General features: G+C 34.9%; 1 protein-coding gene across 2 annotated transcripts in view; it reads right to left on the bottom strand.

The window, feature by feature from the left end:
* The window catches only part of LOC118191289 (uncharacterized), a 77,893-nt gene that overhangs the window by 34,751 nt on the left and 19,460 nt on the right, over positions 1-23,682 (bottom strand). The window contains exons 1-2 of one of the 2 annotated variants that reach the window (XM_035362090.2): positions 18,484-18,664; positions 1,608-1,734 (exon numbers count right to left, since the gene is read on the bottom strand). In XM_035362090.2, the coding sequence (XP_035217981.1) occupies positions 1,608-1,715 (108 nt within the window). In that variant the 5' untranslated portion in view covers positions 1,716-1,734; positions 18,484-18,664. Of the gene's footprint in view, positions 1-1,607; positions 1,735-18,483; positions 18,665-23,682 lie in introns of those variants that run through there. The other variant, XM_035362087.2, reaches the window with a different exon arrangement.

The raw sequence follows: 23,682 nt of genomic DNA, 5'->3' as shown, positions 1-23,682 counted from the left end.
TTTTGGACGTAAATAAATTGTCGTGGAACGTGAAACTTTAGTTCCATTTTGAAATGGACAGAATATGTTACATATACAGTTGAAAGGGTGATAGCAGGAAACATGAAAGCCGTTTAGTTTTCATTCTCATCTGGTAACACCCTAGATTATAAATGACAAACAGAATTTGATATAGTTCAAGCTTTTATAGCCTAGTTACTGTGCATAATAGATAATTTCCGAAACTTAATTACGTATTTTCACGTGAAGTACATTATGGCTTATTGAGAAGTAGACAACTTTTGCGAAAGACTGTCCATTCCAGAGCTTAAAATGTTCCAAATGCTTTGTTAACCACAAAATAAATTTAAAGCAAACTATTAGCGCCACAGTAAAAAAAAATTAAGCATAAACTTTTTCACATAGAATAAAGTGAAAAAAGGTTATTACTTCCATTTTTGGATGAAATTAGTCAATTAAAGATTCTTAGCATCAAACTTTAGATAAAATGAGACTAACTGATAATACTACCAATTTAATTGAAACTTTACTTAATTTGCGAAAGACTTTCTAATTTAAAGATTTTTCCTTTGAGTATTATAGTGATGTTCTTGAGTTGGAGAGTTTAAGAAAACTACTTTTTAAAACCGTAGTTTCGCTCAGAGTCGCTATGAAAAACAATTTATATACAAGGTCAACAAAACTTCTCTCATCATAGAGATAAGTGATCTATGATGAGCGACATTTCCATACAGTGTACAGAAAACTACGATTTATTTTATTAAATGATCCGAATTCTGCTCTTCAAATTACTTTGCAATTGATTTATTTATAACGCCTGCTGCTTTATGCATTAAAAGTAGAGCTAATTATTGTTAATTATCATTGTTAACTCTGAAATTATGTTACCTTAAATCTGCCGAATCCAGATCATGCATAAGAAAGCCAGAACAAAGCATCGAAAATTGTATAGTTTACCTTAAATATGTACAGAGTGCGGTTTCTACCTCATCCTGTGCATCAAAAATAACATTGGACTGGATAGATAACGTTACAATTTACGCTATTTAAATTTAATACAATGCGGGCACATGCTGTAAGTTAAGAGCTACAGTTCGATTAGCAGTTTTACTACATTTATATTATTTGTGTGGAAGAATTACGAAATGGTTTAATTTAGACAAAGTACACCAAGGCCACCCGTCTAATTTCCATCCTTATTTTGACATTGGTGGATCCCGAGAAAATTGAATCCGAAATTTCAGAATGAAACTACTAATGAGTATCGTAATACTAAGCTAATGGCTATATATGGAGACTAGTTGTAGTTATAGTTAACCTTATTAACATTTACTTTAGCTCTGAGGGGGTCTTAAAACACCGAAAGTTCTGTTGAGAGGTTGATGATTGGGGAAACGTTGGGAGACTCAGGTCACGCTGGTTATTTTTTTTTCAAACATGGGCCGGAGCTTCCCTTTCCTCGTGTATTTTAGCAGCCTCCTGTGATGAATTCTGGGTAATGTTCTCATTAATAACACTACTAAATGACCCATAGGTCAGCAATTTCTGATGAATTAGCTGGAAGTAAAAAAATCTGCTTTATCGTATGAAAAATTTAAATGACTTACTCTAAAAAGTCTTTCCTTTTGAAACCAAACATCATCTTCCTCTTCATGGCTAAAGTCTGTGTTCAATCCGTCTCGAGACCTTGACAAAATCTTTCTTCGACTAACCATGGTGTGTGTCAAATTAGCTCTAGAAAAGGAAAAAACAAAAGCTTCAGAATTCAATATTTGAATTAAGTTTTGAATAAGTTTTCAGGATTATTGTACGCAGTCTAGGGAACATTCTTTAACGCATTTAGATCTGTAAACTACTAGGGAAAGAAAACTAATCAGATTTTAGTTTGTGAAATAGCCGCCCACACGGGAAAGTGGTTAGTGACCGACTGCCGTACCGAAAAGCCGGGGTTCGAATCCCGAAGAAGGCACGGATACTTTGTTAGTCCCTTCATAGGAGGCAACGATTGCCTACCTATTAGGAGCTTCCTCTTCCAGCCTTAGTAGTGGCCAACGCCTATAAACGGCTAGGGCCCGCCATAAAAAAGTTTGCGAAATGAGTAATTTATGCGTACGGGCTCGTAATGGACTGAATGCAGAGAGAACAGATAGCTATAGCTTGATAAAATTTATTTCACCTAAGGAAACACTTCACAGTTCTGGAAGTTTACACTACAAATACTCGTACAGCTCTTCACTATAATCGAGCACAATCAGTAGTTAACATTTCGTACTAATAAGAAAGTTAAACGCAACACAATAAAAATCGCATCTAAAAGGCGAAGCTCTGACGGATCTCTCAATATTCCGAATTCAGCTCTGAACAAAAACTCAAGAGCATATGATCTCCGTGGTATAGCTTTTCACTTAGCCGCCAAGAAATCACTATAGTATCTTATTCCACTTCCCGAAATTACTGGAAAGTATACGAAGGCCGGATGTGATCAATTATAGTTTTTAAATTACTATACCCATTACAATTATACAGGGACCGTACCACAGTGTCCCCTAATGGGCGCCAAAGCCCCCCCCCGAAGTTTAGAGTTTAGCGAGATAACCATTTACTCAATGTTAGGCTGGCCCCTGTATTCTTATTTTTTCTGCAGAGCATCTTTCCCTTCCTGACATTTCATATTGCAGTACACAACAAATACAATTTCACAAACTTAATTAACAAATTATTTACATATGTACAAAATTCGTAGCATTATGTTAAGGCAAAGCACTATGGTAATCAGCCGTGAGACTTGTCTTCTTGGATACATTGTCCTCTGATATAGTACGTTGCTAAGAAAAAAGATTTACAGTTCATTTACCCTTCACAGCAATAAAATGTTAATAACCTTGTGTGGCATATATCTGAGGATAATGCAACAAATTTTATTGTTTCCATGCAACAGTAACAAGTTACCAAGTCTAGTCCGCTTTTGATTCGAGAAGCGAATGTTGGGAAGTTCAGATTTGTTCGTTACTGGAGAATACGGGATGTAACCACTTAAGTCTTTTTGAAAAGTATCTAGGATTTTATGGCCTCTTCGATTAAATAATGAAATCGAAGGAACTAACTAATCAGTTATGTTAAAAGCTTATTAGGGCTGATTCCTTTGATTTTGAAGCAAAGTAAAAAGCTACGAAATAGAATAGCACGCTGACCGAGTTTCTTTTGCCTTGAAACTACACGCACTAGGAAAAACGTTAGATCGCAAAGTAATAAAACAGGATCAGTGGTTGTATATTGAAGTGACTAAAACAGCAACAAAAGTAAATGACAGGTTCCTTAACTGTTCAAGGCAAAGAAACGCATGAAAATGCGCAAGATCGGCCCGCTCGGGCTTTCCCAGGATTTTCTCGAAAAGTTCTTTCAAACTTGAACTGTCAATATTTCTGAAAAAAGGATATCAACCAGGCCATTTAAAAATAACACCATTAAGAAAGCTGGTTACTAAAACTCTTCATGCCACCAATTAAAATTTAGTCCACCTTTTTTCCAGTCTCGAGTATTTCTCAGAGCCACTAGATAATCGAATTCTGGGAGCATAAAATGAATGCATCGCTTCAGAATATTAATTTGTACGTATTTACTGATGCACGTGTCCGATTCGTTTATTTTGTTGAATATGGTTTGGAACATTGTTTTCACTCGGTGCTTTATAAAACTTCCGTGAGCTGTACAAGTCTGTTGGAATGAACTATAATACTACTTAAAAACGGGAAAGGCGTTCAAATTCTGAAAAATCAACTTAATATGATCTTACTACAGATTGAAGCTGTGAAAGCAATATACTTTTGATACAATGATAACCGATTTTGGATTAAGTGCATCAGGGAAGGCTTAATTTTTATCATTTCATGATCAAATTAGTGTTTTATTTTGCAGTAGCGAATTAAAATCCCGATACTGCCATTTTTCTTTAATGATTACAGTTTATGTACCACAAGCTAATAGATTTGTTTGCTGTTATACAACCATGAATTACCGATTACCTTTTACGTAGGTAATAAACAGTTCGGCAATATTGCTTCAAAGTATATTAGATGAACCAGCACACAGTTTTGATAAAATGAGTTATATCTACCAAGCAGGTTATAATTCGTGAAACAGTTAAACGATTTTGTTTATTCAGATGAATACGCTAAACTGAGGGTTAATAAGTGATTTTTCTTGGGGGGGGGGCTACGAGTACGTCTAAACACCTTAGAAATTTAACGGGAGTAATTTTAAAACGTTCAAATTTTTGCTAAATCCAAAACTTATTTTAACAAATTAACTTATTTCTACGAGACATTTGTATTTTTCTGTACAAGGCAACATGAAAATCCAGAAGCGAAGCGCGCTTGAAGAGTAATTATACAGAAGCAAATCTATTTAACATTGAATAAATAGTTCTCGCCAAATTTGGTGAAATATTTTTAGTAGTAGTTTGAAATGTACTTACCGATTGTAAATAAGATATTGTGAAGGGTTGCAAGATTGTTTTTGTGAAAGCTCCAGACCTGTAAAGTGTCACTTGATTAAAATAAATTTTATCGAAGTAGCTTCGGCCCTGTGAGCATCGTCTTTACGAATCCATACGCATTATGGATATTAATATACATTATACAAGTATTATGGATATTAACGAAATTCATTTATACTTTTTATTTGTTCATTTATACTTTTTAAGCCTTTAGCATATGTATTAAATTCATGGGTTTTTGAAAAGATGATATCTGGCGAGATAATAAAAGGAAGCAAATGAATAGGAAAGATTTAAAACGGCCTACTGAAAGTTGCATTGAACTGTATAAGAAGTAATCACTTTGGGAAAAACGTGTCCATCGACAGACTGATAATTTGTTCAGATTTAAACCACAGATATTTCCTCGGGAGAATGGAAGAAACTATAGGAAAAGTTGAAAATGTGGAAACATTACTGTGACTATGCGGCGCTGATCCGAGACTTTTCAAAATGTGAAATCTTAAAAACTTTGATCAAAGTTTCATACTTAACGACTTTTCTAGGTTAAAGAAATTCAGCTGTTAACCAACATTTATATTTTAAATGTGCAGAATCACCTCGGATTCTGAAGATTCCTTCGATAATTCATTGTGGGAGGCCTGAATATAAGTACGGAAAGACTTAATTTGGTTCTACTGTAACCAGACAACCTGTAATTATATTCAAGATGAGAAATATAGCTACTGAAATACAATTTTTCCTTCATACAAGTGCTATGGAATTCCCCCTTCAGTAAAATAATCATTCTCACCGAATGTCTGAGCGGACAAGAAAAACGAACACTGGTAACTCCGACCAGGTTTTAAATTCTGGCTGAATGAGTTCTCTACGGGTAATGTAAATACGAATTTAGTGTGCCTTCATAGAGAACTTTCTAAAACCCATTTCCCCAAAAGGTAGGTAGTCCTTGTGCGCTTTGCCATATACAGTTAAATACTTGCAAATAACTACAGCTTAAAATGCTAGTCTTGCAGCTTTAATCTGGCGGCTTAAAATACTAGCTCTGGTATACTTAAAAATCCAAGTTCAGATTTAAAGCTATGATTTTAGCTCACATGAGAGTTTTCAAAGAAAATAAGGAAATGTTAAGTCTCGCATAGTGACACTATGATTAATGGATTTTAATTAGTAAACCGTTATATTCGAAATACACGAAAAGGTTAAAATAAACATTCTGCATGCGCTTCGAATAAGATTGCGACAAGTAATAAAACTAGGCCACACGACGATTCATATTCAACATCGATAGATGTTGAATTATGAATCTAGTTCAGTCGCGTGGGAATGCATTCTTGCTTCGAGGCTGCTAAAGTTCAATTAAGCAGTGAAAACTGCTTGAAGGTTTTTTTGCTATAGAACGATAAGGGAATTGCCATTTAGTTTATATAAAGAGAAACGCAAGACTCGATTTGCACTAAAGACCAATATTGCAGAAAATTTTAATCTTTTCAAATAAATAACGTATTTAAAAATAAACTGCTTTTTACACAATGGATTTCAGTCCAAAAGTGTTAACTTGTAATCAGCCTTTACATATGACAGACTGCAGTTCATAAATACCGATTATAAAATTAACATTATTAAGCTTAAAGAAGCCCATGAAAGAATGTTCTCAGAAACCCTTTGAACTGTAACAAAAAGATTCAAAAGAATAAGTTGGATGCGGCAGAGCTAAAACAAACTCGTTCTCTTCCATTTAAAGTTAGTTAAGAGGCAATTTCAGTGCAAAACAGATTCACTAGTAAATACAAAGGAACTAAATTAACTTCATACGATATCGAGGAGACTATATTCAAAAGTCCGTACCATGTTTCATGAAAATTTTAGACCAGAGTAAAATGGAGTTCAATATTTTTAAAGAGAACATGCCTGATTATAAGTATAAATATACATGTTAAAGATTACCAAGTTTTGCATGACCGAGCGAAATAAAACATTTTAAAGCTATCAACGGAGAAAGTTGGTAAATCTATGTTACAACTTTACAGTTGCCCGTTTAATCCCGTATTATGATTAGTAAATTAGCCAACTTTACACAAGTATTAGAATGCAGGAAAGCACGAAATTAAAATTATGGCCAATTGTTTTCAACAGAGACCAACTCTTGTCAAGTTAACAGCAGGGAACGCTGGCTGTTAAATCCAAGTTGTAATCTCGGAAAATGTTCATGGAATTTTTATTGCTTTCTACAAATGAAATGTGAATGAATTAATTTCCTTTATCCTCAAATTCTCTTCGAAGACTTAGCACGACTTCGAAGCATGTAGCCTACGTATAAAGCATACGTGAAGTACTGAATTAACCAACATTTCTGCTAGTCCCAGAAACTCCAATATTACCAATTGGTTTTTCACAAATGTTTGACAATACAAGGCAGTGTTGGCAGAAAGTTTTCAGCGAAGGTAGCGGAAGAATCGAAAAGACAAAGTCGCACATGACGTCAGATCAAGATTTTGTGGCACCATAGTTTCATATGTTCACATGACCTTTGACATCAAATTCAGTGCCCGTGGGTTTTAAGTTACGGGCTTTAATTTTTTTCCCCCTCGGTCTTTAATTACTTATCTTAGTTTTGAGGAAAATTTTAAAACTTGCTAATTAACCCAATGTTTCAGGCTTAATTTCTCTTTTCTCAGTTAATTTAGATTCTTATATTTGTTCATATGCACTGTTAAGTACTTTCTGACGTTTGGATCGTTACCGCTTTGGTTTTATTTGAGTTATCAGCTCAATTCCCTAATTTATCATTTTCCCCTTTATTTTTAACTATTAATGGCCTTACAGTAAAATTTTCCATTTTGCTTGATTGACTAACACATTCTGATTACTAATAAAATTCCTCGTTCTTTCATTGTTAAATTCGTTATCTGAAAAATTCATTTTACCTTGATTTTTAAGACACCTCGACTGTTTAGTTCTGAGCAGTATTAAGATCAAAAGAACGAATTTTATTTCTTTCTGCGAGTACCCAATATCAGGCTACAATTCGCTTCGTTATTAGAATTGGAGAAAAACTGCCTTAAAAACGATATTTTTATTACTTTACAATCATTAGTTAAAGTAATAAAGTGCAAAACTGTTTATCATTTTTGGAATATTTTTTTCATTACAATTGCTTTACGGTATTCTATCAATAATATACACTATTTTCTGAAAGTTCAAGAGGAAAATTTTTAAATTGCCCTTTACGCAAAAGGCAAAAAACTTGAGTACATCTTGAGTTTTACAATATGTTTAGTATTAAATTTTTGAAACTAAATCTTCCCTACCAAGCAAACGTCTTTAGCACAGAAAGAAAAATTGCTGACGTACATGTTAAATAAAAGTTGTCCATTTTACTTAACATTGAAACTTTACATAATTTTAAAGAAAAAATCCAACGTTCCTTCCAATGATATCTTCATTCGAAGTATGAAACCTAGGAGTTCCAAATACAGTTTCGATGGTACGATTCTTAATAGCCATTCTACAACTGCATTGCTTATTGGAAAATTTTAAAGAATAAACCAATTAAGCACGTGAAAAAAAGCCAACCAATTGCGTTAGAAACTGACCAATGGCGTTAAAAACTGCACCTACTCTAATCTCACGACAGCTAAATGTCAGCTTCTAGTTAAGCCTCAATAGCCAAGTATTTACTATAAAGTTATTTTAGCAGATATTAGATTTTAAAACGCTTAAAATCACAAAACGTAACACAAAGAAATACAGCAAACATTTCGCAAAATCGCATTCGCAAATTTCACTCAGAAGTTTGTCAAAAATAAATTTGAAAAATCTCATGATCTGTTAATAGATACTGTGCGGATACGAACAATGCAGCTTCTGGTTTCAGAGGGGTTTCCATTATCAGTTAAGTTATTTAAAGCAAAGTATACAAAGTATCTGCTCAAGTGAAATGCAGAACACGGGTAACAAGCACCTCTATTACTGGATTATGAAATTCCGATGACAGACAGCAGTCTAGCTCAGAACGATAGAGTTTCTCCAAAGGTAGATCCTTAACGTTTATACAGGAAAAACCAAAATACAAAATAAAAATACGTATCCCTTACTATTAAAAGAGAAACACTCAACGTAAAACTTAAACAGTAACCTTGTGTTTGGCGCAGATTTAATGACTGGTAGATTTCAAAGGCGAACAGGCAGCGGTCTCTTCGTCACGAGCAAAATAATTCCGAGTTTTAAGAATTACTTCGCTCCTGACTATGAAACCTCTTCGCCCTCGAAATCTAGTTTAAAAATCTACGTTATTGCAAAGCCTAATCTAAAATCCCTTGCATCTTTATTCAGGACGCAAATGAAATAAGATCCATGTTAAAGAACGTGCTGAAGCTCGATATTCACTGTTCAACTCTAAACTTAACAACTGCTGCGTGAAAACATGGTACGCAAATGTCTCATGAACTCGTACCAGATCAAAGCAATGGAATTCGAAACGAGAATTCTTTCCCGACTGATAAAGCAGGGAAGTTTTCAGTGTATTCCAATTGCTAATGAGAAGTAAATGTTATTTCACAATCACAATGGTTAGGCTTAACTGTTACGCGAGGAAGGAGTAGGATAACAAAAACTCCGAAGTCAAATACATCCGAAGAGGGTACACAGCTCACCAAACGACCGTTTTGCGGGACCAGGTTCGGTTGATTATGGCAAAGCACTCGAGGGCTATTTCCCCAAGGTGAGGGATGCCTTCGTGCAAGACTTTCTAAAGTAAACTCGCTCGTATACACATTACACACGGGGAAACACTCGGAAAACGTCCATGCAGCAAGCTTGTTCGCCTGGAATCGAACCCAGGTCGGAACTACCAGAATTAAGAGATTTTGCCTCTCGGCCGCTGGCGAGCCTTTTGCGGCGTCAGACCATGGCCATCAGGCAGATATTGCGCAGATATGCAAGCAAATGCACTCAAACTTGCGCATGTAGTGCCAAATATATAAGCCAGCTGACAATGACTTAATGCTTCAGGACATATGGCCGCCTAGAAACAGCATTTGAAAAATTAACCTTAACTCTCTCCTATCATTCCTTACAATCAGATTTTCTGTTTTGAGAAATTGTTTCTCAGTGGCTCATCTGTCAGGTAACTGAAAACTACATTTATAAAATGCCGACTTTGAATAGATCTGTTTTCGACGGAAAAGGAATGATTCAATTAAAAAATAAAGAAAAATTAATCCATAATTCAAAGAAGATTTAGTAGACATTGTATCCATACACAAAAATTGCACTAGCTTTTCAAGCATTTTTACTTGGCATGTTCTGCACGTTTCGAAAACAGGGCTTAAAATGGTACCTCAATGAAGTAAACTGGCACGATTTTTATTCATTTAATTTTTATGCGAAATGGCTGGGGCATTCCTCCTAATACTTCACCCGAGGATAGCTTCTTGCTACTGGCGCAGGAGCAGCTAAAGATTTCACGTTCCATGAAGGCAACGTTTGCCATGTCTTTCAGGTTTTCAAGCCAAGTCTGCTTATACAGTTGAAATATATTTTAAATTTCAAAATGAAAATATAGCTTAATATATTTTGGTCTCTTGACACATTAAATTGGGTTCTCTTAAAACTGTATCGCTTTTTCCCCTTGGTCCGGCCTTAAGTTATTTTTCGATGAATGATACGAAACATCGATCATTAGATGGCTTTACATTTATTGAAATAATGATGCATCATCTACCCATTGTTCTGTATTATACCTTTATTCTTTGAAATGTCAGTGTAAATAAAGGGATGTTTGGGTTGGAATCAGTTATAATAAAACGAGCGAGGACCATCTGCCTTCGTGGAGGATGTCGAAGAAAAACAGGCTCGTACTACGTTATACACGGGAGAAAACCAACATATGGAAGAACTAGCTACAGGCATAAGACTACAATTATAATTTACGCAAGTCAATTTTATCATTGACCAAATATAAACTGCAATATTCCTGAAATTTAATGCATCAATCAACTGAAAAGTATTTACACACTGACGGAAGTAGGAATATTCTAAAGTATAACTATCTAACATCATAGTAACAAAAAATTCGGTATTTGCGCGTTATCGCAACCACCTTAGCGAAAGTCTTTAAACTCTGGTAACCATGTTCATAACAATTCAGTCAAACAACGTTGCCATTTTCGTATGCATTCTTGTTGTATCCCAAGTTCCAAAGATTTTTGGCATTTTTTGCCTTAAACGTAATACAAGAGCTTTTAAAATTTGCCAGCAATTCGAGAAACTGCGGTTAAATTTCAGCAGGAATGCATAATTTTACAGCTAAATCTTTAAAGAGGAAGAGATGAGTTACCGGTGTTGGAGAGGTTAACACTAAACAGAATCTCAGCAAAACTGATCTTTTTAAAGCGAAAATAGATAGCTGCGTACTTTGAAAGCATAGCACAATTTAGGTTTTGAGAATGTGTTACTTTTAATATACCACGTAATCCTTATTCAACAATTAAAATTTGCAATTTAAATTGCAAATTTTAAGTGAGTTTTATATGTTGGTATTCTTAGTCGACTTACGATAAATATCGATAGCTTGGAAATATTTTTAACCCCTGCCCATGCCATTTACCTCAACGAAATTTGGGCCCAAGTGTTACGGGTCAATGCGTGGTGAACAAGCCAGTCTGATGCTTGAGAACAGTCACAATACGAGCCGAAACGTAAATGCCCGTTTTGCGCGATACTGTTGGCGTGGAAGTAAACTTTAATCCTTCTGCATTTCGTACATGTATATTTTGTAATAACAGTTTAAAAATTTTCATAAATAAACACTTCAGGTAAGAACTTTAATCCTTAGTGGAAGTAAAGTTTAATCTTGCCTTTTGCGGATATTTTACATTTTTAATGCATAATTTTAATAAGCATACAATTTATATAATAAAGAATCGTGACCAACTCTTATAGTGTATTGATGGGAACTGATGTTCGATTACTACCGTGAAATTACGATATTAACGTTCACTAGCCCGGCTCGTGATGTTTGGCCCACGTCTCTTTTCACGAGCGTGGCTCGTTATTTTTGGGACAAAATCTTCACCAGTCAGACTCAAAGCACAGGAAGGGGTTAAAGTAGCGCGAAAGTCACCATCTTACACCCGATAAGTAATTTACCTTTCATCTATCAAAAATTGCCAAATTGAGCCAAGGTGTTTGTGTTAATACGCAAGTACCAATAACGCTAAAGCAATTTCATCGACTTATGCTGTTAAAGCTTTGTATTTAAACGCAATTTATTAAACTACGCACCTTATGGCCAAATTTATTTCAATCTTAAAAAAATCGTAGAGATTTATATGCCGTATAGTGTCGACTGAAACGTTTGATCTGCACGAATCTCTTGCAGTTCATACAAGGCAATATTTTTGATGTTATACTAGTTAAAACTCATTAAGCAACTTGAAGTCAGTAAAAATATCGGCAATTCAGAGCAAATTCTGAAGGACAACAAAATAGATCAACCAAAAGGTGTAGTAGAGAAAATACATTTTAAGCAAACCCTGAAGTTGCTTAAATACTAAAATGAGCTACAGAGAAGGGAACCATTTTAAAGGTAATTGAAGTTTTTGATAACTTTCTTAAAACTACTTTTAAATACCGAACTAAGATAACTATATTTTAATAAATCTGTTAAATTCTCAAACGTCTTAATTTCTGCATTTAACTTGAATACCGTAAAACAGATGGACCACATATCGAAGAGGAAAAAATCTTGGAAGACTGATGTTTGGTTTATCTGATGATTATGGCAAATAACGCTAGGGTGCCTGCTTAAGTGCAAGGATGTCATCGTGGGTCTGTAAGGGAGATATATTCTTATAAAACGTTACACACCGAGAAAAGCATGAAAACGCCCATGCAGCCAGCCCGCTTGCCTGGAATCGAACCGAGGTCGAAACTACCAGTGTTTAGCGATTTTGCCGCTGGTCGACATTTTACGAGTTATATATACCAAATTGAATAAAAGAATCGGACAGAAGAGCGAAAGCTGCAGTTTAACAAACGAAAATCAGCGGTAGCAAAAGTTTGCTTTTACATAAATAAAACTTGAGTCGCCCCATCTAAGAAACGTATAAACAATTCAAAGATTTTATTTGAAAGCGTAGATTACATATTTGGAATATCGAGAAAGTGATTCCAATAAAACAAATTTTATCATTTAGAATATTATCAACTGTATCAGTACATTAAACAAGACTGCAGACTATTCCGCTTATTTAGAAACAAAATAAAACGTCACAAATGATATCAATTGGCAATCAAAAACACGCATATGGTAGCTTCCATTAGTTTTCGGACACTTATGTTTTTAATCTTTATTTACGAATAGTTAAATATTAGCGAAATGACTCTCAGGCATACTAATCTTTTAAAACCTGCTTGCACTGAAATGAATTTTTCAAAATGTTTTTAGTAAAAAGTAGTTTATTCAAACAGCTCTCAAATTGAACTCATGAGTATTCAGACACTTGGAACAAAGTTTATATTTAATAAAAGCATGCGAACAAGAACACGTTAGTACTTCGCTGCGTATCTTCAGTTACAATTACGCTTTTTATTCGTTCTAGCAGACTCAACCAATTTTTCAGATAAAAATCATCTATATTGTTCCATGCTTCTAATATTTACTTTTAGCAGAAATTTCCAAGAAATACCGTTTTTCATCGTTTTCTCTTTACATGTTCGATAGGATTTAGGTCCGATGAATATGGGTTAACTTTAGGACAGCTGTATAGTGCCCACAAGAGCATTTTATGGCTGTTAATTAGAATCGTTATCCTGATGACAGAACTTAATGTATTTTGCATTCCAAGTTTTCTTGCAGACGCTTTCAGAGTCATTAAAAATATATACCGATCCACATATATTTCTATAAAAATATACCATCCCAGGTGGCAACGAAATATGCCTAAATTACCCTGCCTTCACCCTAGTTATGCTACTCTTAAGGTTTCTCGGATTTAATTTTTCATTCGGCTTTAAGCAACAGAAATTAGTTTATCAGATTAAAAAAATTTTTAATTTTCACCCCTCTGCAAATAAAATTTCCAGTAAGGTGAAACTTTACCTGCCGTGGATTTTTGGGAACGTCAGGCGTATTTTCGTGGTTTTCGCTGACAAAGAATTTTCTTCCTGCTAATCACCCACTGTAGCCATGCGATCCAAAAACTGCGACAGTTTGATGGTTAACATTCACTGCAAACAGCGTTGATTCCTTGGTATTAGCTTAGAATGTAGTCCAGACCTGGTGCATTGTGAAAAGTTCCAAGCAGTTTCAATAAGTCAGAGGTAGTTGAATGCTTTATACAAAGGATTTTGTGAATTTTGAAAAGTTCCATATAGTTTTAACAAATAAAAGGTAGTCGAATACTTTACATGAGGGATTTTTTTTGAATATTTCACCACCTTTGAATGATGAATAATCAAATTTACAACAGAACCTATTAACTTTCAATGTTACCACGTTCACTTTAGATATGGAACTGTCAACATTTTTTTATTAAGCAAAAATTTAAGCAAAAAATTTCAAAATACGAGCGATAATTCTTATAATGCATTTTAATTTGTAAACTACGAAATAACATTTTACAAAACAAACATTAGAGTATACGAATTGTGAGAGTTAACAATTTTCGGATAAATTATTTAAAATATTTTTACGTTTTCTAATAAGGATTAAAATAGAAAAATTGGAGTCTTTCAATATTTAGTGCAAAATTATGTAAATCAGTTTAGAAAATACAAGTATCCGAAAATATGCGAGCTACTGAATGCAATTATATTTAGCAATGTAGCTCTATTGGAGAACTTCAGAAGTTTGACAACATTTGGCCAGCATTTTGAAAACTCAAAGAAACTAAATAACTGAGGATTACAACAAGTTAACACTACTTGCTTTTGATTTAGATTTGCCCCATTTCTCCAAACCATTCTGGAGATCAATGTTGGCAAAACTTCCTTTTCAGAAAGGCATTTTTTAAAGGAACCTTAGAATGAAGGAATCTCGAACACTGTAGTAATACAGTTTAAACGCTGAATATTAAAGCCAATATGACGTGGAGAATGTTCCAAAGGGAAAATTAAAATAGAAAACAAAAACCCATCATCAAAAGGAGTTTGTATTGATTTATGATAAAGCGAGACATTCAGCTTTTAAAAATACCTTTTGCGCGAAGTTTTCTCGTACAACATGTTTAAAGCAAGATACTGGTACAAACAGTTTCATGAAAGTTGCGTTCCTTCTACTTCTGGCTCAAAACTTTTCCTACTTGTATCCAGCGTTCTGCACCAATGATTTGAGTTTTCTACTTGTATCATCAGCTTATTACTATCGTTAGAGGTAATAAAGGACAATAAGCTGGTTAGTTCATTCGCATTATCGAGATAAAAATAGAACTTACTACATCTGAATTGAAATATATCGGCGATTTGCTCACTAAGCATATTATGAAGAAACGTCATACTTTATGCGAAAGAGGGCAAAAACTGGCAACAAGAATTTATTAAATGCAAGGGAAATTTGCAGTGTTCTGCAAGATTAAACGGTACCTTCTTCAGCTGTAACTTTTTATCCTCGCATACACAGCTGAAATTTCTAAGGCTTTCGAAACTATATAGCATTGCACGTTTTAGTTATTACGCTAGTCCCCGTCAATTTGCCTTTTTTTTGGATCCATTTCGTATAAGCATTTTCGTTTACAATGTAGTAAAAGTTACTCAGCTTACCCGTCTGCTAAATCAAATCCATGCTCATAGTGACAGGTACTCATTCGAAATTACTCCTTTTCCATCATTGATATAAACACCACTCATTTGCTCCTGAGCGCTCTGCCAATCAATAACATGGCTGATTCCGTATATGCTGCTGTGATACTGACGAGGCAAATGCATATCATGCAAGCAAGCTCATAATGCCAATGTAGAACTCGAAGATTTCTTTGATTATGGCAAAGAACGATAAGGTTACCTGTCTAAGTGCAACAATGCCATCGTGAGCCCTTTAAAGGAGACAGACTCCTATCCACGTTCGTTACACATGGAAAAACACGAAAACGTCCATGCAGCCAGCCCGTTCGCCTAGGTCGAACTGGCACTGTTCAGAGACTTTAGCGCTCGGCCGCTGATGAGAGCACTATTAAAAATAGACTTGAGACTATTTGCTTAGGGTGGGGGATAGTTTGAAGAATTTTTAAAGAAAATGGTTTGCTTTTATTTTTACACATACCGAGAGCCTAAAATCATTTATCCCGTTTAAGTACCAAGAACAGAACACAAGCCAAGCCAAAGAAAAGTGAGCAGCATGTTTCAGCCAGCGACGGTCTCCTAGCACGGCCTTGCCCACCAACGAACGAGAGGCAAAAATCATTGAACACTGGTAGTTTCGACCTGGGTTAGTAACCAGATGGGCAGCATGGGCGTTTACGTGGTTTCTGCATATGTAACGTGGATGCGAGCTTGTTACCCCTTACAAAGTTCCCCACGAAGGTATCCCTTGCCTTGGGCAGATAGCCGTAGTCCAAGTGAGCCAAATAATGAAGTAAACGAAACTACCGACTCTACATAATACTAAGCTTGTTTTCTAATATCTGATATTTCAACTTTAAAAGGCGATATAGCTCTTATTGCTCTGTTTTGACCAAATGTTGTCTAAAAGAAATCTTAATGCATAAAGTTCGAAGAGTTATGTCAAGGTCTCTTTAAATGGAGTCATGCACATTGGAGCCACAAATCTGTTCACTCATATGGCTTGGTTAGAGCTGGGTTAGATTCCAAGCGAACAGAATGGTTTTATTAGCATTTTCGTGATTTTCCCCGTGTATAACGTTGATACCAGCCACAGCCAGTTTCCTCACAGAAAGATCTCCATGAAGACATCCCTTCGGTTTGGCAGACACCGTAGCGTACTTTGCCATCAACAAAACGTAACCTATCACGGCCGGATTCAAAAAAAAGGAAAGCTCCATTTTTAAGAGCGTATCTATAAATGCTGTAGAAATGTTTTAAAACCTTGAATTGAAGGGTAAAATTTAAAAAATGAGGAACAAAATTGTAAACTTTGTATTTTGGTTTTCATGCCTTCAAAAATTCGACACCTGGGCCATTTCTCGTATTTCCAATGACTAATTATATCGTTTAGTTGCTTCTCATCTTCATAGTTTTAAAGAAAGGATGGCAAGTTCCTTTCTGGATGGGAAACATATCAGATTTCTTCGATGGAAAAATCACTTAATTTCACATTTTATTCATATACTAGACCGAGCAGAGACTAAATCATTGCAATTAAATTGTTTCTTTGATATTTAAAATTTGAGAAACAAGACCCTCAACTTAAAAAATATAAACACTATCTTGTGCAATAAAAAGTACGAAAGCAAAGCCTAATAAAGCTGAAAATTTTATTTAAAATTGACTGGGCATAAATATATTTCATAAAACATGGTACAAAATCTGCAGCAGTGGTATCTACCATGTTGAAAAATTAGAAGGGTTAAGAGATTTAATCACTGGGCCTTTAATTCTGTAAATTGGTTCCTTACTCCAATAAAGGACATGCTAGGGAAATTTAGTATAGTAGCTTGAATATTAATTTCGGATCTGGAATTCGCTAATTATTGAATAAATAAAATGTTATATCCATTGATAATGCTCTAGCTCCGAGTATCGTTTCTATTGCATCTGAATTCCAAAAATTCTCATTTATTGAACTTACGACTAATTTAATTTTTTCTTAGAAGAGTAAATTTCAAATTGGCCCTTCGAAACTTTCTTAGTAACAAGAATTTGCGTCTTTATGTGTGCAATACGGATTGGTTGAAGAATTCCACTCGAGAATTATCTGCATTAATGGACAATTTGGATAACGGTAAATCACGCGAATACCAGCTGCTTAAAAAGATCTTTATGGACAAAAACTGCCCCATATTCACGTTACACATAGGTAAAATCATGAGAACTACGCAGACAACCTGTTCACCGTGATTTTAACCGGGATCGAACTACCAGCGTTTGGTGATATTAACCTAGTGGCTGCTGCTGAGCCTTGTATGCCATAGAAGGGGTGACTATTTTAAGGTAACCAATTTAGAATTCACGTTACCCAAGGTAAGAAAAACTACGACATTTTAGTATAGTCAGTTCCCCTGGAACCAAAGCAAGGACAAATTACGAGTGTTTAGGGCCTTACCATTGAGAAATCAAACCTTTCAAGGATTATAACCCCAACCAGATTAATGACTTAAAAGTATGACCAATAAAATAGTTCTAGAATGAAAGCCCTTAAAACATATCCAAGATTGTCTATTATATTAGTAGGACAGACGGTGAAGTTTCCTTATATGAAACCACTATCAATATTTAGTCAGGAATTTAAGGCGAGGAATGCTTTCAGGATGCCCATTCTAAAGGAAAAGGGCATTCCTTCCCACCCCAACAGGAATCGAGCATGGGATGAGCTATCAATGGTTCCGTAGCTTTAGCTACTTTACCATCTATAAACACAATGTTTCAAAATGAGCACACACCGTTTGTAAAGAAAAATAAACTAAAAATTTCAAATGTTTCTTAGTATAAACTTTGGAATAAAGCTGTTATAACTTCACTTTAAAACTATGCAACAAAATTATGCTAACAAAACGTCATTGTATTCAACATTAATTTTAAATCAAACGTAAAAAGTGAAATGATAAATATAAATTTCAAATTTATATTAAATCTTGATAATCCGGTAATTTCCAACAGATTAAGAATTTCATATTTATTAGCTAATATAGAAAAGTATAGTTACATAATCACGCATTTAGTTATCAGATATTAAATTCTAGAATTACCCGATTGTGCGCTGAAAGATTAACAGCCCAGAAAGTCCAACCAGGTAATTAATTCGATGAAAGTGCAACAGAAAATTTCTGCGGGAATGTAGGTCGCTTTGCTAAACGGAAGAAATTTCTTACCGTATGCTGATATTAGACGTAAAACCAAACTCAGAACTTCAGAAGGGACTAGCTACGTCTTCAAGGCCTGGAGAAGCACACATATCCAAAAATAGGCACATTTAGAGATGACCAACCCTTTCTTCATAAAATAACGGTAAACGAACGGACAGTCGCTTCACAGGTGGCAGAACCTGAATATCTTTGAACGGACTAGAAGCGAAAGCGAGCGGGTGCTACTTGGCGTGACGTCAAAAAACGGGTCACGTGTCCGAGGTGTATACGCTCTCGGAATCTAGTTTTTGTTTGATGCCAGCGGCAATACAATAGGTATTAGAATATCTGCATAGCTGACTGCTACATCAGTGGGAGTCAGGAATTTAAGATTACACAGATCTATTAATTTGATACTATTGTTATTCAGAGTTAATCCTTTAGCACCGAACTGCAGTTTTGCTCAGTCTGCGACTGCCAGAATTAGCTGCTCGTGTTTTACTTATAAAAAGATTCTGTTCTTCAGACTTCTTAACTACATTCTGAAAATCTTTCATTTGTCATTAATTGGTAACTAGTGAGGTAATTTTGCAACGTTCTTGGCTGCAATCCAAGGCCACGGCCTTCCCAGTTATGCGAATAAAGCCAATTTCAAGAATATGCTACGATATTCTGTTTACGGAATCGGAATTAGTTTACGGAATCAGGTAACTAAAATACAAGAATTTTGTTTCTGAAGAGAGATTTTTCAACACTAGATCCCATGGTTACGGAGTACGTATCGGTTATACGACGTGACAGTAAATTCTCGCGAGAGTTGACAAGATATATATAAGGTAATATTAAGAGGCTTTAAACTACATATAAATTTAAACTTGCAGGAAGATTTACGGTATTAGAATTTTAAAATACTATGCAGATTAACTTTTTACCGCGTCCGTAATTCAAAACTAAATACTCCCGATTCTCATTTTTGCTAGGATATAAAGCATTCGGAAATTTTGCAACAAAATAACCAAAATATGTGCAACTGAAATGCAAAGAAAATTCACAAAATAAAAATTTGTAATTTTGTTCGAAATTGTTCCGAAAATTCGAAATACACAGCAATATTTGACATTTTAGTAGAATTAGTATAGCTTAGTGGAGTTAATAGAATGAATGGAATAATGAATAGTTTTGTAGGGTTGATTTGTTAATTATAATTACGCACCTCAGAATTAACCAAAGACAAACTTCTTCATATTTGTATTATGAACGAAACCGTGGAAATCTCAAAACCAATCCTTCATTTAAAAATCACCAGAAATGTGAAAGTTCTATAAAATACAAGCTACGATATTGGTTAAGCTATCGCCTAAACTAACGTCACCAGAACAATGATTAATTTCCTTAACTATTAAAGTCCCAGCAAAGTCCCAGCTTCTAATTTTGGAAAAAATCGGGTAACGCGACTTAAAATATGAAAGATTATTCATCAAGAGATGACTGGTATTTTAGCGAGCTGAACTGCAGTTATGTTAATCATCCTTTAAATTTGCCTCCAAATGAGTCGCGCTAATTTAAGATTGTACTAATGCTACTGCAATGAAAATGCAGCATCAAGACAGACCATACTTGAAGTATATTAATAATTAACTATGAAGTAAAGTTAACCTGCAGCTACCGTAGGATTTGCTCAATATAATTGTGTATAAAACAACGTACACGAGTACTGAACTTGTAGCCACTTATTCCGCAAGAGCATTTGGTATAGAATAAAAACTAATGCTTTTAAATGGTAACCTACTGAGCAATCGGACTTTTCTACTGTGCAATTCGGTGATCAACATAAATTTACTTTAACATTCCAATGTAACATGATTGAGAAAAGCGTTAAACAAAAACTAAGAAATGGGGTATGTAAACGTATAACTTATTGTTAAGGAGATTGTAGTAATCGTTACATGCTATCAATACTGATAAAATATACACGCGTATAGTTTTCCTGAAATAAAACGCCAGAGTGCTTTTATACCTTGTTCTGAGACAAAATCTTAGGATTTTTAGTTATTAAACTAGTATTTTCAGATAATAAATCACCAGTTTTATAAAATCATTAAGGAAGCACATCAGATTGCTTTTTTAAATCCCCTTACATTTGTGTCAAGGGGACAAATTTGTGCAAGGGGGCATTTGTGGCAAAGTCACTTGTGACAAATGCGAACCAGTTTCTTAAAACTGTCATCCACGAGGACATCCCTTAAGCAGACAGCTCTCGTGCTCTTTGCCTCTTCAAATTTTTAGCACGGCGAAGAATTTGCGTGTAACATACATTTCTCGGATAAGTTCAGTTGATAAAACGCGATTATTTACTACGGGAAATTCAGATATTTTCCTAAGAGAATTGTTTTATAACCGCACAGCTAACAGCTTCAAAGCTTCAATAAAACTGAAGAAAGAGCTGCAGCTGCACTTCATATTTAGGGCCTACTATGAATAAGGCCTTATGGCAGGAGATAAAAATCAGTATTTTAGTTTCAGATATTAATTCGACATTTAATCTTTAAAAATTAGCAATATCAGCTTCTTTTAATTCAAAGATCAGTTCTACATGAATATCTACCATCCCATATTTGCGCCTGCCACTAAATTTAAAAATACTGTACTTTCTACTTCTGTAATAGTTTGAAGAAATCATTAACAGCTCTGTTAATCATTCTCAGATTTCATGCAAGTGACATTTAAGTAGCAAAATGCAGGAAAAACACAGCTTGTTATGCAACTGAATTTACAAATTAGAGATTAGAAGGTAGTATAATATGAAACGAAAATAAGCATTTTTTAGGCCAGAGAAACGCTAGTGGAATTAAGGCTAAATTTGGTACCGCCAAGAATATAACAGGGTAATAAGACTAATGCTAAGAACTTGGGTGCTAACTCATGAGAGCCTCGCAGCTTTCTTGTATTAAATGACATTTAGATGTCATCGTTATATACAATAAAACAGATTCCTGTGGTTTTTAAAAATTTATAATATAGGATTGAAAAGTAAGATAACTTCTTTCAAAAACAAAACCCTTTTTCATTTCAGGTCAAACTGTTTCAAAAAAATTTGATTTTTACAAACAGCTCTAGAAATTTACGAAATCTTGTCCAAAACGAGTTAACTCCAACTATTCTGCACTTATGCTATTAGAATTGAAAATTTAATCTGATAAAATACTTGCATTTTATATATACATAGTTAATAACATTAACGAATCTAAAATTTAACGACAAAACAGGCAATTTAAAGCATACTTCCTACCCCCGCTCTTTAATGGTATGTTACGATAAAGAATCGAAACTTTGGAAACAAATAAGGAAACAGTTTCAATAAGCCTTTTTTCCGAATCTGGAAACCGTAAACCAACCTAGAAGGGAATTTGAAGTTAACAAGCAAACAGTTCGTTAAAATACGCAAAAAATTCGAAGCAATCTAAGCAAAAACAGTTTCTAATCCGTCGGCGCATATTAACGTCGTAGGTATCGCTAACACCTGGTACACCTCAACGTTTAACCTACTTTCGGATTTAATGAAACAGGTTCAGAGAAAGGTTCGAATGTTTCGTTTCCAGTTCAGACAGACATTCACTTTCGCCTTTTGAAACGAAAAAATGAAGCGACAACTTCCATTTTAAGCAGAATGACCATTTTATTCAACATGGAAGACCAAGTTCCGAAACTTAGTACTGAAAACAGATTCAAAAACTGAAATTTATTCCTTTGGTTTAACAAGCAAAATAATTAAGACAACAATATTTTGCGGTTTTGCAGCTGAAGATGATGGTTCGGTAAAACCATCGAAACTAGTCCTGTGAAAGTTTTGTAAATTAACGCTGATTTTTGTTGTTTGACTTCTGAAGCAAAATAATGTTAAGTAAAGTCGCTACTCGAGTTAGCATACTTAAATTCAGAGCCTGAATTTTAGAAATGGCATACGATTGTCAGATCTTTAGGCAACACAAAACCTCAAAAGGCACACTAGATTGCAAAACAAAAAATCCACAATTTCAAGAAATACTCATTAAAGAGTTTTACAAATTCATAAATTAAAGCTTTTGTTACAGACAAGTGAGTATCTAGAGAAAATAGAGTTGAGGAATGTTTACTTTTTAATTCAACTTAAAGTGTTGATCAACCTTTAAGCGATGAAAATTTGCATAGCTGGCCTGATCGGTTAGGTTACTTGACCGAGGCAAAGCACACGAGAGCTATCTGCATAAAGGAAAAGTGCGCTTGCGGAGGACTAGGGGGAATTAGCTTGTATTCAAAGTTGCAGAAAACCACGAACACCAATAATGCAGCCAGCCAGTTCGCCTGGAACCTGCGTCGAACTCTTGTATTTTAGTTGTGCCGCCATGATCGGGTCCTACGAATTCGTAGATAAAATATTCCGGAATGCTTCAATATATTCAGAAACAATAGTTCATTGTATTTGAAGATTAAATTAGCGATGTATTTTGCTGAAAATAATGAATGACATTTTTCCAGATGAATACAACATTCGCTTACTAGGTAATCGGAACCCACGGATCAATGTAAAATGAAAATGCTCTATTACAAAGGCAATTTTACGCAAGAAGGCGATGCATATCAGATTAACGAGCTACTTTTTTAGTGACTATGGAAACACCTTCTGGCATTTAAACCAACTTTAGTTATGTTTTGTTTATTTTGAATTTAAATACTAGTTCCTTATTACAGGTAAAAGGAGGCAAAATACTAGAACTTCACGATTGCTAGTAGATTAGTCCCGCCGCATTAACTGTAGTTCCGGTCCAATTTTGAGAGAAAATACCCCGAGGATGGTCAAAGGGTCTATCATTTTTTGCAGCGAACCTCTTGAGGACTTTCCGCTCACCGTGCATTTCAAGTGGCCTCTGTCAGCAGAGACTTTATAAGCTTGCAAATATCCGGGATTAGAGCCCTTCAATACGGCAATGAAAGCCACTAGACCGGCTCGATCCTTCGAACGCAAAAGTCGACTTATGAATAACTCTGGATGCAATGGCTTAGTTTAGGCCATTTGACTATGACAAAGCTCAAGAGGGTTATCTAATGGGAAGAATGCCTTCAATAGAGGACTTTCTAAGGAAAACTGAGCAGGACATCAAGTCGTCGGCAGGATTCAAATTGCAGTAGTTACTGTAACATATAAGAGCACAGGTATCCATTCACTGAAGAGGAAAGTCGAAAATAACC

The sequence above is a fragment of the Stegodyphus dumicola genome, chromosome X1 (assembly GCF_044657685.1).
Source record: "Stegodyphus dumicola isolate Sdum_Otavi_A_Nest chromosome X1, ASM4465768v1".
Classification (NCBI taxonomy): Eukaryota; Metazoa; Arthropoda; class Arachnida; order Araneae; family Eresidae; genus Stegodyphus; species Stegodyphus dumicola.
This window is presented reverse-complemented; position numbering and strand designations above follow the sequence as displayed.